This window comes from Pongo pygmaeus, chromosome 2, assembly GCF_028885625.2.
Source record: "Pongo pygmaeus isolate AG05252 chromosome 2, NHGRI_mPonPyg2-v2.0_pri, whole genome shotgun sequence".
Classification (NCBI taxonomy): Eukaryota; Metazoa; Chordata; class Mammalia; order Primates; family Hominidae; genus Pongo; species Pongo pygmaeus.
In genome coordinates this window covers 194,049,581-194,066,250 of record NC_085930.1, presented here as the reverse complement: position 1 = coordinate 194,066,250, position 16,670 = coordinate 194,049,581, and the positions used below count along the sequence as shown (strand labels likewise).

Sequence of the window (16,670 nt, the reverse complement as noted above, 5' to 3'; positions counted from 1 at the left end):
ATTAAAAACCCTAAAGTTCCCTACTTGGGTTCTTACAATAACTTTTTGTAACTTGCCATTACTAAGTAAATGAGATCCTTTGGTTACATTTACACCTGCCCAGTTTTCAAGAATAAAGACTCTAAAAAATACTTGGTATCTTTGAGAAATAAACTTATCTGAATATGTCTTCTGAATAACTGAAAAGTAAGTCCACTGTATCTAAAACATTTTAACTTTTCATATATAACTCTTCCCAAAATGTGCTACCTCCTTGATCTTCTTCCACAGCATACACTTCAGTTATCACTACCTAACTTAGAAAACTCAGAATAATAAGTAATGTTCACAATGACAGACAGTCCTAAGATGATCTGAAGTATGGTCAATGCTGCATGACACAAAATGGAACAAACTGAACTTCTACCATTTACAGTGACTATCCTCCCTAAACTCAAAGGTTAGTGAACCATCCTAAATGGCATGCCTCAGGTTCCCAGTCAGGGATGGCTGAGGTACTGGAGGCCACTGTAAAATTCTTCTTCCTTGACCCAAACACACACATAGTTAAGAAGCCCCACAACTTTGCTCTTACAGCCTAGATGAGCAGTTGCCAGAGTGGGAAGCATATACCCTAGGTGTGTGCATGAAATGGTCCGCTGGAGTGCAGGAAAAATAACAGAACTTGTATTTCTGTTTAATTTTCTATTTCTTTTGTATGTGCTTTATAATGTACATAAAAATTAGTACAGTAGTGTATTCATATAAACACACACACACACACACACACATAAATATCCATAAAGAATGAAATTCCAAATTGTTATTGATGAGATACAGGCTTAAGTTTGGAGAACAATGTGTAGGAGTATTAAAATGCAAGTGGCTGATGTCAGTAGAAGACTTCAGAAATATTCAATCCTATGTATCTTACTCCAGTGTTATCTACATGTACCACCTTCATCACCATTGTCAAGCAACACAATGGCTCCTACTACATGTTATTTATCTCAACTGCATTCTTCTCTTTTCTCTCTGCCTTTATCTCTTCTGTTTCTTATTCTTTCCCTCAATATTCTTTTTTTTGCAAAAGGATTTCTCTTGTATAAACACCACCATCTAGTTTTTCCTTCAATCAAATATTTATTGAGCAGCTACTATGGGTAAAACACAAAAATAAATGACAAACAGATTGTGATTTCAAAGACGTTCATCTACTAAGAGAGATAAGACATATATACAAACAACTATAACATATTAGAAGTTGGCACAAGCCATATGAAAAGAGGTCAAGATATTTTGCCATAATGCTCTGAAAGAGAAGAAATTCTCTCCACTTGTCTTGGTTGTTTTCATTGTTACTAAATGCTTCAACGCTGCTCTGCCACAGAAGACTTTTTTGTAACTAACTTAGATACAGACATACAAACTCCAGATGCTTGCAGACTTTAAAAAGCATACTTATGGATGACAGAGCTCTGCAGAGCTAAGCAACAAAATGTGTACATGATTAAAATCTAGAAGATCTGATTTTAGACTTCTCTAGTTATAATCCTTTACCTTTTATGCTTCTGAACATGGGCTTGACAGCACGGAAGAATCAACATTCACATTGTATTTATAAATGAAATCTGTCACCTAAGTCAGTTTATTTTTTCAGGCCTGTAATGAGAAAGCCAAGACTAGGATCTTAACGCTTTCCCTTTAGAGGCCTGAAAGAAAATAAACCAATAGACTCATTTCTAAACATAATCCAAACCTTGATTCTTTCACGATCTGTGCCTTGAACCTCAGGCAACTCCCAAAAAAGGGTGACAGAGTACACCACCTCAGCAATAAAATTTTGATGAACTAAACAAAGGTAAAAAGACCTTTTAAGAGCTCCATATGAGTTTCAGCAGGGTGCTGCCCGTCTTTACGGCCAAACTCTAGTCTAGCAACACACCAATTTGCCCTTTTTGCTGCTGTATAGATTAGACCTCAATACAACTTGAAGCTGAATATTTCCATACTAGCCCATCTCTAGTTTTAACCTGGAAAAACATCATGTTGGGCTAGTCAAATAAAAGACAGCTCAATGTTGAGGATTCTATTTATAAGGTAATGTTCAGCTTCATGTTAAATACATTTTTTGGACTCTGATGATCAATATAGAGAAATTTACTTTAAAATAAACACAAAGGCATAATAAAAAAATTATTAGAAAAAGAAAATAAAGCTCTTACCTTGATATGCAATATTGCTGTTCCTGGAGGATGAGCATCTGTTATTGATCTTAGAAGTTTTCCACTGGCCAAATCCCACATGGTGATCTATAAGACAACTAAGTGCTTTAAAAACAAATTTATTGCTCTTTTTTTGGACTTAAGTATCCTGCCTTCTGGCTGGAATAATCTATTCCTTGACTATAAACATTGCAGGCAAAGAACTATAAAGTTAAAACATACCTAAAGGTTGCAGATCCATTAAAGCATAGAGCCTTTATTCGATCTTCATTTACCCCTCATCCTGCCCACCCTACTTTTCCCTTTAGATTTTAAATGTTGTTCTCATACTGAGAGACAAAAGATATTTCTCTAAAAAGTCAATCTGTTTAGCACTGGTAAAAAGTATCGGAAAGGCTTACTGCCAAACTAGCTAGTGATGTATGAATCAGAAGATGAAAAAAACCATAACCTAATGCCAGTTTCAGAAGAAGAAAGAAATGCAAAAATCGTTATCCAGGAACACAGAATCTTTCTAAAAAGCAGCCTCCATTATTTACATGACTGTAAGGAAGTACATTTTATATAACATCCCTGGTTGGTTTACAAAAATTATTTACTCAAACAGACACATGAACTAGGATATAAAAAATTACAGACTCTGGGTCAGTCGATAATTATGTAAAATTTTGAACAAGACAAAACTCAGATTCAGCAATCTCTGGTTAGCTCTACAAGATTCAGCAATCTCTGGTTAGCTCTACAAACATATTACTTCGTAACACATATTTTGGTCTTTGATCTAAGATATAAGTTTTTTTAAATTGATCTTATTTTAACATTGTCTTATGAATTAAAGGAGGTTCATATCTTACCTGTCCTTTAGCAAAGCCACAAAGAAGTCTTGAGCAATCATTGTTGATACTGAGGGCAGAGATAGCGCCATACTGACCTCCAACACTAGTGCTACCCAGACAGAGTCGCAAAGCTTGATTCTGATCTAAAGAAAGCAGTTTTTAAAGTCAAGTGAAGGAAATGCAAGAGAGTGAATACATCTAGTACAGGCATGCTTTCAAAGACTTGGGAGGTGACAAGAATCAAAAGCAGCAGACAATGAAGTCACATTCATTTTTAAATACATTTATTGAGCAACTAGCAGATGCTGGGCGTTGAATTAGACACTTAAAAATACAGGAAAAAATGGCCAGGTGTGGTGGCTCATGCCTGTAATCCCAGCATTTTGGAAGGCTGAGGTGGGTGGATCACCTGAGGTCAGGAGCTCGAGACCAGCCTGGCCAACATGGTGAAACCCCATCTCTACTAAAAATACAAAAATTAGCTGGGCATGGTGGCCCACGCCTGTAGTCTCAGCTACTCGAGAGGCTGAGGCACAAGAATCACTTAAACTCAGGAGGCAGAGGTTGCCGTCAGCTGAGATCACACTACTGTACTCCAGCCTGCACAACAGAGTGAGACACGGTCTCAAAAAAAAAAAAAAAAAAAAAAGATCTACAAGGAAACATAATAAAAAATGCTAACGATAAGCCAAAAAATCCACATGTAATCTGTATCTCCTTAAACAAACTGTCATCTGTCTCATCCTAGAATTGTATTTCTTACTATTTTTAAGATGCAAAATTATGGGGAATACCATCGTCTTTTAAATTAACTATAAAACTTCAAAACTCAAGAAATTTAATTTAGAATTTGGCTGAAATTTACATTTATATTATCCATAAAGAAAATTTACTAAGCAAATTAACAGTGCAAATTACAGAGTAAACATTTAAACGACTTCAGAAAATTATTTCAAACATCCAAATTTGATATGCTAAAAGTGGCTAGGCATGGTGGCTCACACCTGTAATCCCAGCACTTTGGGAGGCTCAGGAAGGGAGGGTCACTTGAGGTTAGGAGTTCAAGACCAGCCTGGCCAACACAGTGAAACTCCATCTCCACTAATATAAAAAATATAGCCGGGCGTGGTGGTGGGCACCTGTAATCCCAGCTACTTGGGAGGCTGAGGCAGGAGAATTGCTTGAACCCAGGAGGCAAAGGTTGCAGTGAACCGAGATCATGCCACTGCACTCCAGCTTGGGCGACAGAGAAAGACTCCGTCTCAAAAAAAAAAAAAAAAAAAAAAGCTAAAAGCAAGCAATTCAAATATCTATTACATTAAGTTTGCTAAGGGTGATAAGGGCGAGGATCTTGCCTTAATCACCTCTGATTTCTCCAGGAGGCACTCAAATATTTATTAAATTCTGTTATCTAATAATTAAAAGAAATTTCTCTAGGGTTTCTCCTAGGCAATGCTTATTTTGTCTAGAGTTCATTATTATACCCATTGAAAACAATGAAATTAAAAATTTAAATGTCAGAATGCATGCCTACAAAATTTAACTATTTAGGAAAAAGTAAAAAACACCATTATTTCCACACCTTGGAGTTTTCTCAACTTCTCCAGCACTGTTTGTGTCTCCCTTAATTATCTACATGTGAATTTTGGGTATGTCTTACTTCCCCTATTACACTATGACCTTTCTGAGGGCTAAGATCATGAGTGAATTAACACTCCCAAAGCACCTTGCTTAATGCCTTGCGCTTAGAAGGCATCTGACAATCATCTGAATAGCCTTCACACTTGCCAATTCTCCTTCTATAAAAGTAAATCTAGTTATCAGACACAGTCATTCATTCTCAGGTCTAGGGAATAATATTAGGTCAGTCCTTTTGCCCATTCAGAGTGAATACTGTAAGAGTACTTTTCTGTGCTCATAAACTGACTTAAATAGTAATCCCTCCTTCCCAAAAAAGAGTTCTGAAACAATGAGTGTAACTACATAGCACATAGAAAATACTCGATTTTTTTCAATCATTTTGGATTTTAGCCTTCCAAGGTGAACACTAAAAAGAAATAAAACTCATAAATATACAAGGTCTGATGTATTTTAAAAGTTACTGTCTTTATTTACATCTAGAATTTTACAACTACAGATATTTTTCAATACATCCTGACTGTTCTCCTCCTTACAATTTTTTCACCCTTCCTTGATTTAATCCAAATTATAAAACTTCCCTTTATTCTGTAATTTTCCTGACTCTAAATATAACATCACATTTTATTTTGCTCTTCCAAAACTACCTACCTAAAATAATGTTTTGCATGATCCTTATTTCATCAGAGCCACCCTGTATAGTTAGTGGATTCTCCACATACCTTAATTTGCAAACTGTCATGATATGATGGCTGGGCAACAGTATTCCATATATACCTCTACTCTGGGTCACATGTATAGGTAGCAGATGGACTGAAAGTAAGAGGACAAAGATAGAGCTGGTATGAAATTTCATACCCTGGAGTTTGGACCGCTTGCCTTCCAGGCACAGAGCGATGTCTAAGCAGCATACTGCGAAGATCCTTTGTAGTCCCTGCTTTGAGATCCAAACTTCACAGAGTTCTGATTCACCAATACTTAAAGACTCTCACTACTACTTTCTAATTTAACAACGTTCATACTTTAAATTGGACTATTTCAGGCACAGGAAGTATGAGCAGGAGAACTGAGGATATGATAACAAAGAGAATAAGGGTGCCATGAAGAGGAAATAGAAAAGAGTGGCAATGGATGAAATGAGGGAAGGAAAAGGACATAACTTCTAGATTAAAAACAAACATGACTGTGCTTTCCTGACTGTTGTTCCCACATACAATCAACTAGCTAAGACAGGGAAGTAAATTATCAATCTTAGCCATTCCTGCAATATGGATTAAATTTACAGCCCACAAATCTGTTAATGGAAACATTCTCAACTTTTTTCTGGATTTTTTACAATATATTTGTTGTTTTTATAATGTTCCTTTAGAAGGTATCATGACTATGAAACCAGATACCTGGATTTTAATTCCACCCCTGCCCCACAGATAGTTACAAGCCTTACAACTACAGCATGTCTTGGTAATTTTAGGAATGTTTCTTAAATTCACTTAGCCTCCCTATCTTCATTTGTAAAATGTAGAAAATGCCCATTATCTCACTGTGTTGCTAAGTGTAAGTAAAGTAAGATAATGCACAAAGGAACCAATTCAGTGTCCCTTGAATATTACTAAGTGCTCATCACAAACTAATTTATAGATTACATTCATATATACACTCAAAAAAACAGCAGTGATGGTGACAGACATGATGGACAGTATAACAAATGGAATCTACTTTGACTCCATATTATTTATCAAACTCTTATTGGTATCTTCAAACTTTTTTTTTTTTTTTTTTTTGAGACGGAGTTTTGCTCTTGTTGCCCAGGCTGGAGTGCAATGGCACGATCTTGGCTCACTGCAACCTCTGCTTCCCGAGTTCAAGCTATTCTCCCGCCTCAGCCTCCTGAGTAGCTGGGATTACAGGCATGCATCAACATGCCCAGCTAATTTTGTATTTTTAGTAGAGACAGGGTTTCTCCATGTTAGTCAGACTGGTCTCGAACTCCCGACCTTAGGTGATCCGCCTGCCTCAGCCTCCCAAAGTGCTGGGATTACAGGCTTGAGCCACCGTGCCTCTTCATACATTCTATCCTTATAGTACCATGTTAACAAACTTGCTGTTACATAATTTAGACTAAATTCAGAAAAGGCAGAATTTCTGTGGAAAGAAGAAAGCAGTCGTATTGAAGAGGTTTCTCCTGCTAGAGTAACTAAACATTCTGTAGTCCAGAAAATTCTGGACAATTCTGGGAAATGATATTTGACCAAAATAAACATAAAACCTCTTCAAAACACTTAAATTCCACGGATACATGTAAAGAACAAAATGACCTGGACAGAAGGTGAAAATGAGAGCCACTCCAGGTTACTCTTGATTTCATGAATTTAAAAGGAAAAATTCTATTCTCCTCCTCCTCTCTGAAGTCTCCTTTGTCTACAGTTGGGAAAAGTTATTAAATTAACAGTATATCTAATTTCATTTACAAAGTCACATAAAGGTATAGTTGGTTAGTACTGTCAAATTTGTGTTTTAAAAAAATTGCAGGGGTCTTAATAATGGTTACCCTGGCAAGAAACATGAAATGAGACTATCACCTTTCTTATAAACTTCACTGAGTTGACAAAGAGTTTTGCCTATGAAAAATTAGAAAATCATCAAATGGCACAAATGCAAGGAATTACTGTTTATGACAGTAATATAGCTTACCAATTAATTTAGATAACTTGAAGGCCAAATATCACAAACAGCAAATCTATTTGGCATTGCCCTGAATTATATCTGTATCTTTTATTAGTATGTCTTTCAAAGTACACTTTGCTTAGAGTAGATCTCCTCAGCATATTCTGGACTTAAGAATAATATGCTGAATAGCAAAGAAAAGTCACAAATAATGTACAAAGTCTGTAATAGCCCTAAAATCTAAATTTGACATACTTCAAGAATTTCTGTTAACTCTTTCCATATACCAAAATTAGCCCAATCCTCTATTTCTCAAAGAAGGAAATACCTACATCCTAGCAGGAATCCAATTTAATTGTGTGTGTGGAACTCTATCTTTATTGGCCAATATTCACTATTCTTTAATACTATTCTTTTCTTATTTTTTATTTTTTTGCGAGTCTCACTCTGTCACCCAGGCTGGAGTGCAGTGGCACGATCTCGGCTCACTGCAGCCTCCACCTCCTGAGCAATTCTCTCGCCTCAGCCTCTCAAGTAGCTGGGATTACAGGCAAGTGCCACCACACCTGGCTAATTTTTGTATTTTTAGTAGAGAGGGGTTTCACCATGTTGGCCAGGCTGGTCTCGAACTCCTGACCTCAAGTGATCTGCCCACCTCAGCCTCCCAAAGTGCTGGGATTACAAGCATGAGCCACCACATCCAGCCTTTTCTTATCCTTTATTCACACTAAAATATTCTCTAGGACCAAGGGAGAAAAGATCTAATCAGGAAACATTTTTCATCGATGATCATAAAACAACAGAAGCACTTTTACCTGATCACCATCAAACCAACTCACAGAATTCAAGTTCTCCTTCCCTCTGTAAGGCTTACTGACTGAAGCCAGGGCATACTGAATCCCCATGGCTAGTTGGATATCTTCCAGAATGCTGATGCTTACTATAAGTCAGCTGTATTCATTCCCAAGCCTGTTCATGCCATTGTAATGTTACTGTACTTTAAAACTTAAACAGTAAATAAACCAGTGAAACAGAGTGAAAAAGAGCTGTTGTTTCCATGAACATTAAATGGGATGATTTAGAAAAACTTGGTAAAGATGAGTTTCTACAAAAACTGTCACAAAATAAGGTGTTCATAACAGGAAAAGATTGAAAGTTTTGTTAAAATCTAGGATTTTGCACACATTGATTGATTCACAGGTGCTTAAGCTTTTACCTTATTTTTAAAATTTTAAATGGCAAATTTTGCATGACCCATTAATGACAAAGTTTATGCCAAAAAAGATACTTCAGGACTCCAAGTGGCAAATACAAACTCAAAGAAAAGGTTTGAGACTACATCAAAAGATCAAAGGAAAAATGAAAATGTATATATTTTCAGTTAAAACATCGAAGGTATATATATACTTATAGTTTTTCACAATTTCCTGCTTAACTAATTTTTCAATTAGCTGGCTTTTTTTCAATAAGCATTTCATAAGAGGACATTGACTATAATTGGTAGCATTCTCTTCCAACATTAAAAAGACCAAAAGAAAAGAAACCATTCATGCAAACTAGAATTACTTACTATACCTTTTCCTTTTGAATCCATGAAGAAAAGATCAACAGAGAGAAAGAAAAGCAAGAAATCAGTTCAAAAGTTCGAAGAAAAGGCAGGTAAAAAACTTCAAGAATATAAGTGACAAGCTTTAGTTATCTGTGGGAATGATACTAAATTTGATTAAGTGATGCCTCTAGCATTTATGATTATGCTCAGCTATGGATTATGGGAAAAAGTCCATAATACTCTCATTAGAGCAAAGTAAGTAAATCCATGTTTAAGTTAGATAAAAACAAAACTAATTTCAAAAAGATAATCTACTAAAGTACACTAATAACCAAAAAAAAAAAGAGGAAAACTAAGGACCCTGGGATGGGGAAACATCTTTATTAAGATTTGAACTTTTGAGACTCTGTATAAGGTAAGTACCAACATATTTTTTTAAACGCTATATGCCTATAATTACTTAAGAAGAGGCAATAAACATCAGTTTTCAAGAAACTTATAATGGTTTCTATCTTAATGACCTGGGCCTCTGTTTCAAAGGGAAACATTTAGTACTTAAACAAGTATAGCTCTTCCTGCTACACTTTCTCCTATGATCAACACAGATGTTTAACAGAGGTAAGATCTAACCCAGGCCTCTAGACACTTTATAGTATTATTACTCTGCCATTTGTTCCCAGGCTTTCAAGCATATTTTAATCCATTTGTTAAAACACATTGTCCAAACATCTGATTCCTATAAACAGTAATGAATAAAATTTATTAGCTACACTATTAATACCCAAAGCACAACCAGAATATTATGATTCTTTCTCAAAATGTTCACTTTGACATACTTTCTTTTCTGTGAGACTGTAATGAAAGATTATTATTTCCCCATATCTACAAGAAAGCTGCTGGCGTCTAAAAAAAAAAAAAATCAGGAACCAGGCCCAAGGAAATTAAAAAGACAGTATCAAAAGACAATGTTCTCTTTTCCTCTGTTAGTTTTTATTTGTAAAGTATTCATTTTAATTTGTTTGCAGTAAGCTATACTTGAGTTTGATTATAAGCAGTCACATATTCTTATAACATTGACAAGAAAGGGATGTTAAAGCAGATAGAGGTGAGGAGAAGTGAGTACTGGTAAGTGGGAACAAAAAATCAACATGCAATCTGCTGACAAATGTATGCATTATAATCTATTCTCATTCACCTTAGTTCTTTTATTCTTTTCTTCCTATGTTCGAATTTGCCTCCTTTTCTCTCAGGATAGCAGAATTGCTTAGAATAGTGGAAATACACTTATATAGGATTCAGCATTCCTCAATGAACTTGGCTGAACTTGGCTCTGTGCATGTCACTTAACCTCTCTGATCCTCAACAGCCTCAGATGTAAAATAAGGGGACTGAACTAAATGACCTCATAAGATTCTTTCCCAAAATTCTATTTATCTAACATTAATTATGCCCCACAGGAAGACCACCATTCTGAACACCTGATAGGAGAGCAGGCTGACAGAACTTTTCTAGAGGGCCATTAGATAATACATATCAAAAGTCCTTAATGTTCATCTCCTAATCCAAGCAATTCCACTTTTAGGAATATCTGTCCTAAAAAAGTAATCATGGACACAGAAATATAGTAACAAAGATGTTCATCACAGTACTATATGTTTACAAACAACTTAAATGTCTTATAGTAGGAAATGATTAAGTAAATTAGGAAGAATCCATTTAATACAATACTATGTAGCCATTAAAAATGATGTTACAGACAAAATATATAACTGCATGGAAAGATATTCATTAAAATAAAAAGCAGTTTACAAATTAACATGATCCCATTTGAGGGTGTATAGATACCCATATACAGGTACAGAAAAAAAGACTAAAAGGTTACATACAAAAATGTTAGGGATTATTAATACATGGCAGGATTTGGTATATCTTCAACTTTTTGCTCATCTATATTTTCTATATTTTCTACTATGAATATATATCAACTATATAGGTTTTAAAAGTCCTTTTCAATCAATTCTAAATTCCTTCAAGGGAATTATAATTTTTTCTACTCTTCTGGTCCCCAAACAATAAAACTCTTATTTAAATCAATAACCTTTGAAAAGACTAGGTTTTACAATTACATTTTAAAAAGCTTTTGTCATAATACAAAATTTATAATAGTAAGTCAAATCATTCAAAACCAACAGAAAATAACTAGTTATCCACTTCTATGGTAAATAAGGATGCAAGGCCCCACAGAAATCAAATTGTGGTTCTGCTATTCAGTATTCTCAGGTAATCCATATAAAAGTCTGTAGATTCCTTACTAAATACAGTGTCTCAAGTCTCTCATTTAAGGGAGATGAAACGACTTAATATCCAGAAGAGAACACCAAAAATGACCCCCCCAAAAAAACTAATAGTTTTTTATTTATTATCATTATTATTATTATTATTTTGAGACAGAGTCTCACTGTGTTGCCCAGGCTGGAGTGCTGTGGCACAATCTTGGCTCACTGCAACCTCCGCCTCCTGGGTTCATGCGATTCTCCTGCCTCAGGCTTCCGAGTAGCTGGGATTACAGGCGCCCACCACCACGCCCAGTTAATTTTATTTTATTTATTTATTTTTTCAGTAGAGACGGGGTTTCACCATGTTGGCCAGGCTGGTCTCAAACTCCTGACCTCAGGTGATCCACCTGCCTCGGCCTCCCAAAGTGCTAGGATTACAGGCGTGAGCCACCGTGCCCGGCCACAAAAATCTAACAGTTTTTAAATTGAAAAAGAACAAAATATTCTACTCATACATTGAATTCAAAAGCAAAGAAGGTTAATGAAACTATAGTCATTTAGTCTCAGGTAGAAAAAAATGAGAAAATACAACTATCTTCTACTATACAAATAAAACTAGTTCTCTTTCAACCAAGAAAGCAACGCGGTTACAGGCCAAAAAAAATTCAGTTTAGAGTGATTTACAATGGAAATTTTAAAAAAAAGCTTATTGTCAGTGAGAGCTCCTGAAAATTACTGAGAAAGCCTGTTTTCCTGAAGATCTTTTAGAATACCCATTAATGGAACGTGATTCAGAATCAAAAATCCCCACCACCAACAACCGGAGGCAGACAAGATGATAACCCAAGGTTCCCTTCAACTTTATTCTTTTTGTCTAGGTTTGCATAGAGATCAATAGATACGATAGCTTATAAATTCATGAAGAAGAAAATAAACTTGCAATAAGCAGCAAAACAAAGCTGTGAGGCAAATAATTTTTAGCTATAAAAATATTGACTGCTACTTTTCAAGTTTTTCTGGTTTTGTCCAAGAAAATCAAGTACACTATATAAACTGTGATTAAAGGACATTATAAAACCCAAAAGGACACTTAATATTTAAAAGCAGGAAAGCACTTAAAAAATTTACCAAATATTAAAGCCAATCCATGAGATGTACCCACTGCTATCAGACTGGACACTGCCTGAAAACAAAAGGGAAGATTACATTTTAAGATATTACATTAAGAATCTTGAAATAATCAGAGCTGAATTTGTTGGCCTTCCTTCCTCTAGGCACCAGATGACATACAAACTATTGTAAATAAGAAGAATTTCATCCAGGAGGCAAAACGGGAAATGAAACTCAGGACATTTTATTTCTGAGAATCCTTTTAAATTTACTCTAGGGGTAACACTATCAAAATATCATATGTTCAACATTATAGGCAATAACATGCCACTTAGCTTCCTCTAAAGCAACTTTCAAATAAAAAATTAGGGATCCAGGCAAAGTAAGAGGCACTTATGCTACCCAACTTAGAGCTTCCTACAAGGCGTGGGGAAGAGATGAGAACACACTTCCCTAGTTTATCCACAGGGACCTAAAGGCATCCAAAGTGTTCAAAACTCACCCACTTCCTTACCAAAGACTGACTAAAAGGAAAGCTAAAAAGGCACTGGAGGAAGACAAGAAGAGAGAGTACCAGCGTGCTTTCAATATCCCCTAGTTCTCTACAATACTGCAACAGAGTTTATTTGGCAAGCCTGGCAATGGAATCCAGAGCTGTTAAATGTACTATTTTCCACAAAGTGATCCTATCAAATGATGCTTTCCACTCCTTGTGGAAGGGGAGCCAAATCACAGAAGAAGCAAATTTACTTGGGCAGGGTGGTACCACAAACAAATAAACCTGGAGAAGGCTAATATTACTCCATTATCTGCTTCTCAAACAAAAGCCTAAAAAGTAACAAAAAATTAGGAAAAAAGAAAGCATTCAACATGGATAAATGTTAAAACTGATTACTGGCAGTATAATGACTTATGAATTTATTACCATAATAACTTATGTAATATTTTGAACAATGTAATGATAAATCTAAGAAAACCCAATCAAATAGAAAGCTTACCTTTAAAAAGTTAAAGTATACTTACAATTGCTGTAGGCAAGCCAGCATCTACTTTGTCCTAAATGAAATTTTAAAGAAAGTATTTGAAAAATATTCTCATTTTAAAACAGAAAATGGTATATGGCTCTTGCTTTACATATGCTTGTTCCAAATCAATTTAGATTAGAGGTGGAACCTTTATTTTTGCCCCCAACTAAGAGAAATTACAAAAGCTATATATATCAACAAAATACAAAGGGCATGAAAGGGGATTGTTTTATTTTACTAAGTATATAAGTGCCTTTACTAAGTAAGATGCCTCAGGGAGGGTACTGATTATAATGGAAATGCAAAGGAAAAAGAGGAAAGATGTTCCATTTTCTATACTTGAATAAACTATAAGCACTATGGGGTCAAAATGGTAGGAGTACATAAAGATTTGAGAAAAGTAAACATGTTAAAGATGTTTCTACTACTAAGTAGGACTTTCCTATCTAGCAATTACCTAATAACCTCTAAATAAACCCCAACAGGATATATTAAGTCAGTTCTCAAGCGTAAGAAATTAAAACATAAAGAAGTGGTAGTCCCAGCTCCTTACCGATAACTATATGGCATTCAAAAAGTCACCTAACTTTTCTGAACATTAGTCTCCTCATCTGTTCAAAGAAATAGCAAATACTGCCCTGTTTACCTCAGTGAGCTGTCCTGAGGATCAAATTAAATGTGAAGAATCAAATAAATATGTAAGAGTATCAATTCTATGCTCACATAGCTTTAAATAACCCTAAGAGTTTGTAGTGATACAGTATTGTAGCAGCAAAGAGCTTGCGTATACAGATATTACACTACTTGATTCTCAGACCTAGAGAGATGTGTGGAACAGGCAATGTTATTCTGATTTTCCAGATTTTAAAAACAGACATTTCCAAGAGTTTAACTGACTTGACAAAGGGTACTCAGTAAGTGGCAGAACTATGTCTCAAACTCAGAGCTTCCAAATCCCAGGACAGGCTCCTTGTATCACTTATACATCTTCTTTTCTATGTCTGTCCTTGTCAGTGTGGTCAATTATTATCATTTCTCAGAAGGCAGACTCTACAGACTCTATTTAACCAACTCTGTAGAGCTTCCTGGGCACTCACTTAAACTTACTCCAGTACATGGAAACAGAAGAAAAAAGCAATGAGCAAGGCTGCTACACACAATGCTCTGGATAGCAGCATCTGTCCAACTTTGCGTGTATATATCTGTGTGTCAAACATGCCTAACATAACACTCGACAATTAAGAAGCATGTAATACATAGTTGATAAATGACTGATTTGCATCTAGACAGGGAAAGAGAAATGGGACAGCAGATGAAGGTCAAAAACTCTAGTAAGACCTCACTTAATGTTGTCAGTAAGTTCTTAGAAACTGACTTTAAGCAAAACAACTTAAACCAATTGTTTTTTCTTCATTAACATTATATCAAAATGACATTGAACAAAATGATGTTATTCGAAGGTCTGTTCTACATTCAAAATAGAACCTGAATAATGGAATCAGAAGTCACCTGACTTCAAAAGCTAAAAAAAACACAGATATTTGGAAGCATTGTAGAGATTACAGAATTTTAGTACTGGTGTTGCAATATCTGAGGGTAGTGGGTCTCAAAAGCCAAAATGCATGGGAATCACCTGGGATGCCTGTATGCCTGGGATTCTGTAGGTTTGGGGTGAGCCCCAGGAATCTGCAATTTAATCAGTACCCTAGGAGATTCTTATAAAGTGGACGCATTTTGAAAAAAACACTACACTAAGCTATCTCTAGTATTTTAAAGTTGATCATAAAAATAATGAAGATCCTTAAAAAAAAAAAGTTACTTTGAATTATTTTAAAGTATAGTCACGTGTCATACTACTTTGAAAAGGATCCCAAATTAAAAAATGAGCTTCACAACTGCAAAAATTTCATCTCTCCAAGTGTTTTCCATGTATGAATCCCAAAACCAAGGCCCAAAACAGCCCTAATAACATCACTAACCACATGGCTGAAGGCGCTATTGAGCAATTATTCAGGGAGAAATATCCAAAAATATAACTAGCTTTACATGTTAATAAACCAACCATCACAGAAAAGCATGCAATTTAAATTGAGCTGGTAATCCAAAAATAGGAAGGCACCGTATGATGACTGTCACAGGAAAGGCAGTTTTCATTTTAACATACCAAAGGAGCTCAGCCATAGCAATCAAATAAAAACAGAATGCAAACACTCTGGGATTTATTAGAATTTCCCCTCCTCTTCAAGGGGAAGGAGAAACCCTTTTAAATAACAGATTTATCTAATCATTGTTCAGAGTCTGAGTTTTAGCTCAGTCTCCATTATTCAAAATATTTTTAAAACTGCACAGGTGGGTCAAATGACTGTTCTGGTTCATCTTGATTTTGAAAGGAATGAATTTCATCACCTACATAAGGATTAAATTCAGAAAACGTCATGGAAATGTAATCCTCAACAGGTGGTTCCCATTCTAGCAAATATGAGTTACTCTCCACCTAAAAGAGGAGGAACTATTGCCCAGGTTTCCTCCATTGCTTGAGCATCTCTCTATTTAAATTCACTTCATGATATATGAGCTAGGTCAGGATACCCCAATTGTTATAGTAAATACTTTTTTTTGTTTGTTTGTTATTTGCACTAAGGGCTTTTTCTGATAAACTTGAACATTGAAGTGCAATTGTGGTATCTTGTAATTCTGTATCAATCTCTCACCCTCCTGAAAAATCTAAACTTGGCTGAATGAGGTGGCTCACGCCTGTAATCCTAGCACTTTGGGAGGCTGAGGCGGGCAGATCACAAGGTCAGGAGATCGAGACCATCCTGGCTAATAGGTTGAAACCCTGTCTCTACTAAAACTACAAAAAATTAGCCAGGCACTGTGGCAGGCGCCTGTAGTCCCAGCTACTGGGGAGGCTGAGGCAGGAGAATGACATGAATCTGGGAGGTGGAGCTTGCAGTGAGCCGAGGTCGTGCCACTGCACTCCAGCCTGGGCGACAGAGTGAGACTCCGTCTCAAAATAAAAAAAAAAAAAAAAGAAAGATCCAAACTTTTATTTCTTGTCCAACTTGGATATGCAAAATGCCAATTAAATGCCCCAAAAAGAACATAAAAACACATTAAACTTCCTGGAGTATAAATCTGTCATTATCATTATATACAGAATCTATACATTGTACTCAGAAAACCAAAATTGAAAGACTACATAAAACTATGGGCTTTGAGGTCAAAAGAAAAGTCTGATAGTGTCAAACGAAAAGTTCTGCTGTCTATGGACCATTAAATATCGTTTACATTAACCCAGTGCTCTACATAATTTTCAATAAAGGCCACAGATACTCTGTTCCAGCCATTTTACACACTGACCACGT

At 35.7% G+C, this 16,670-nt stretch overlaps 1 protein-coding gene across 2 annotated transcripts in view; it reads right to left on the bottom strand.

The window, feature by feature from the left end:
- VPS8 (VPS8 subunit of CORVET complex) overlaps nucleotides 1-16,670 on the bottom strand; it is a 236,506-nt gene that overhangs the window by 196,569 nt on the left and 23,267 nt on the right. For both annotated transcript variants that reach the window (XM_054481040.1, XM_063662489.1), the window contains 4 exons: nucleotides 13,301-13,333; nucleotides 12,296-12,350; nucleotides 3,059-3,183; nucleotides 2,205-2,291 (listed from right to left, as the gene is read on the bottom strand). In XM_054481040.1, the coding sequence (XP_054337015.1) occupies nucleotides 2,205-2,291; nucleotides 3,059-3,183; nucleotides 12,296-12,350; nucleotides 13,301-13,333 (300 nt within the window). The remainder of the gene's footprint in view (nucleotides 1-2,204; nucleotides 2,292-3,058; nucleotides 3,184-12,295; nucleotides 12,351-13,300; nucleotides 13,334-16,670) is intronic.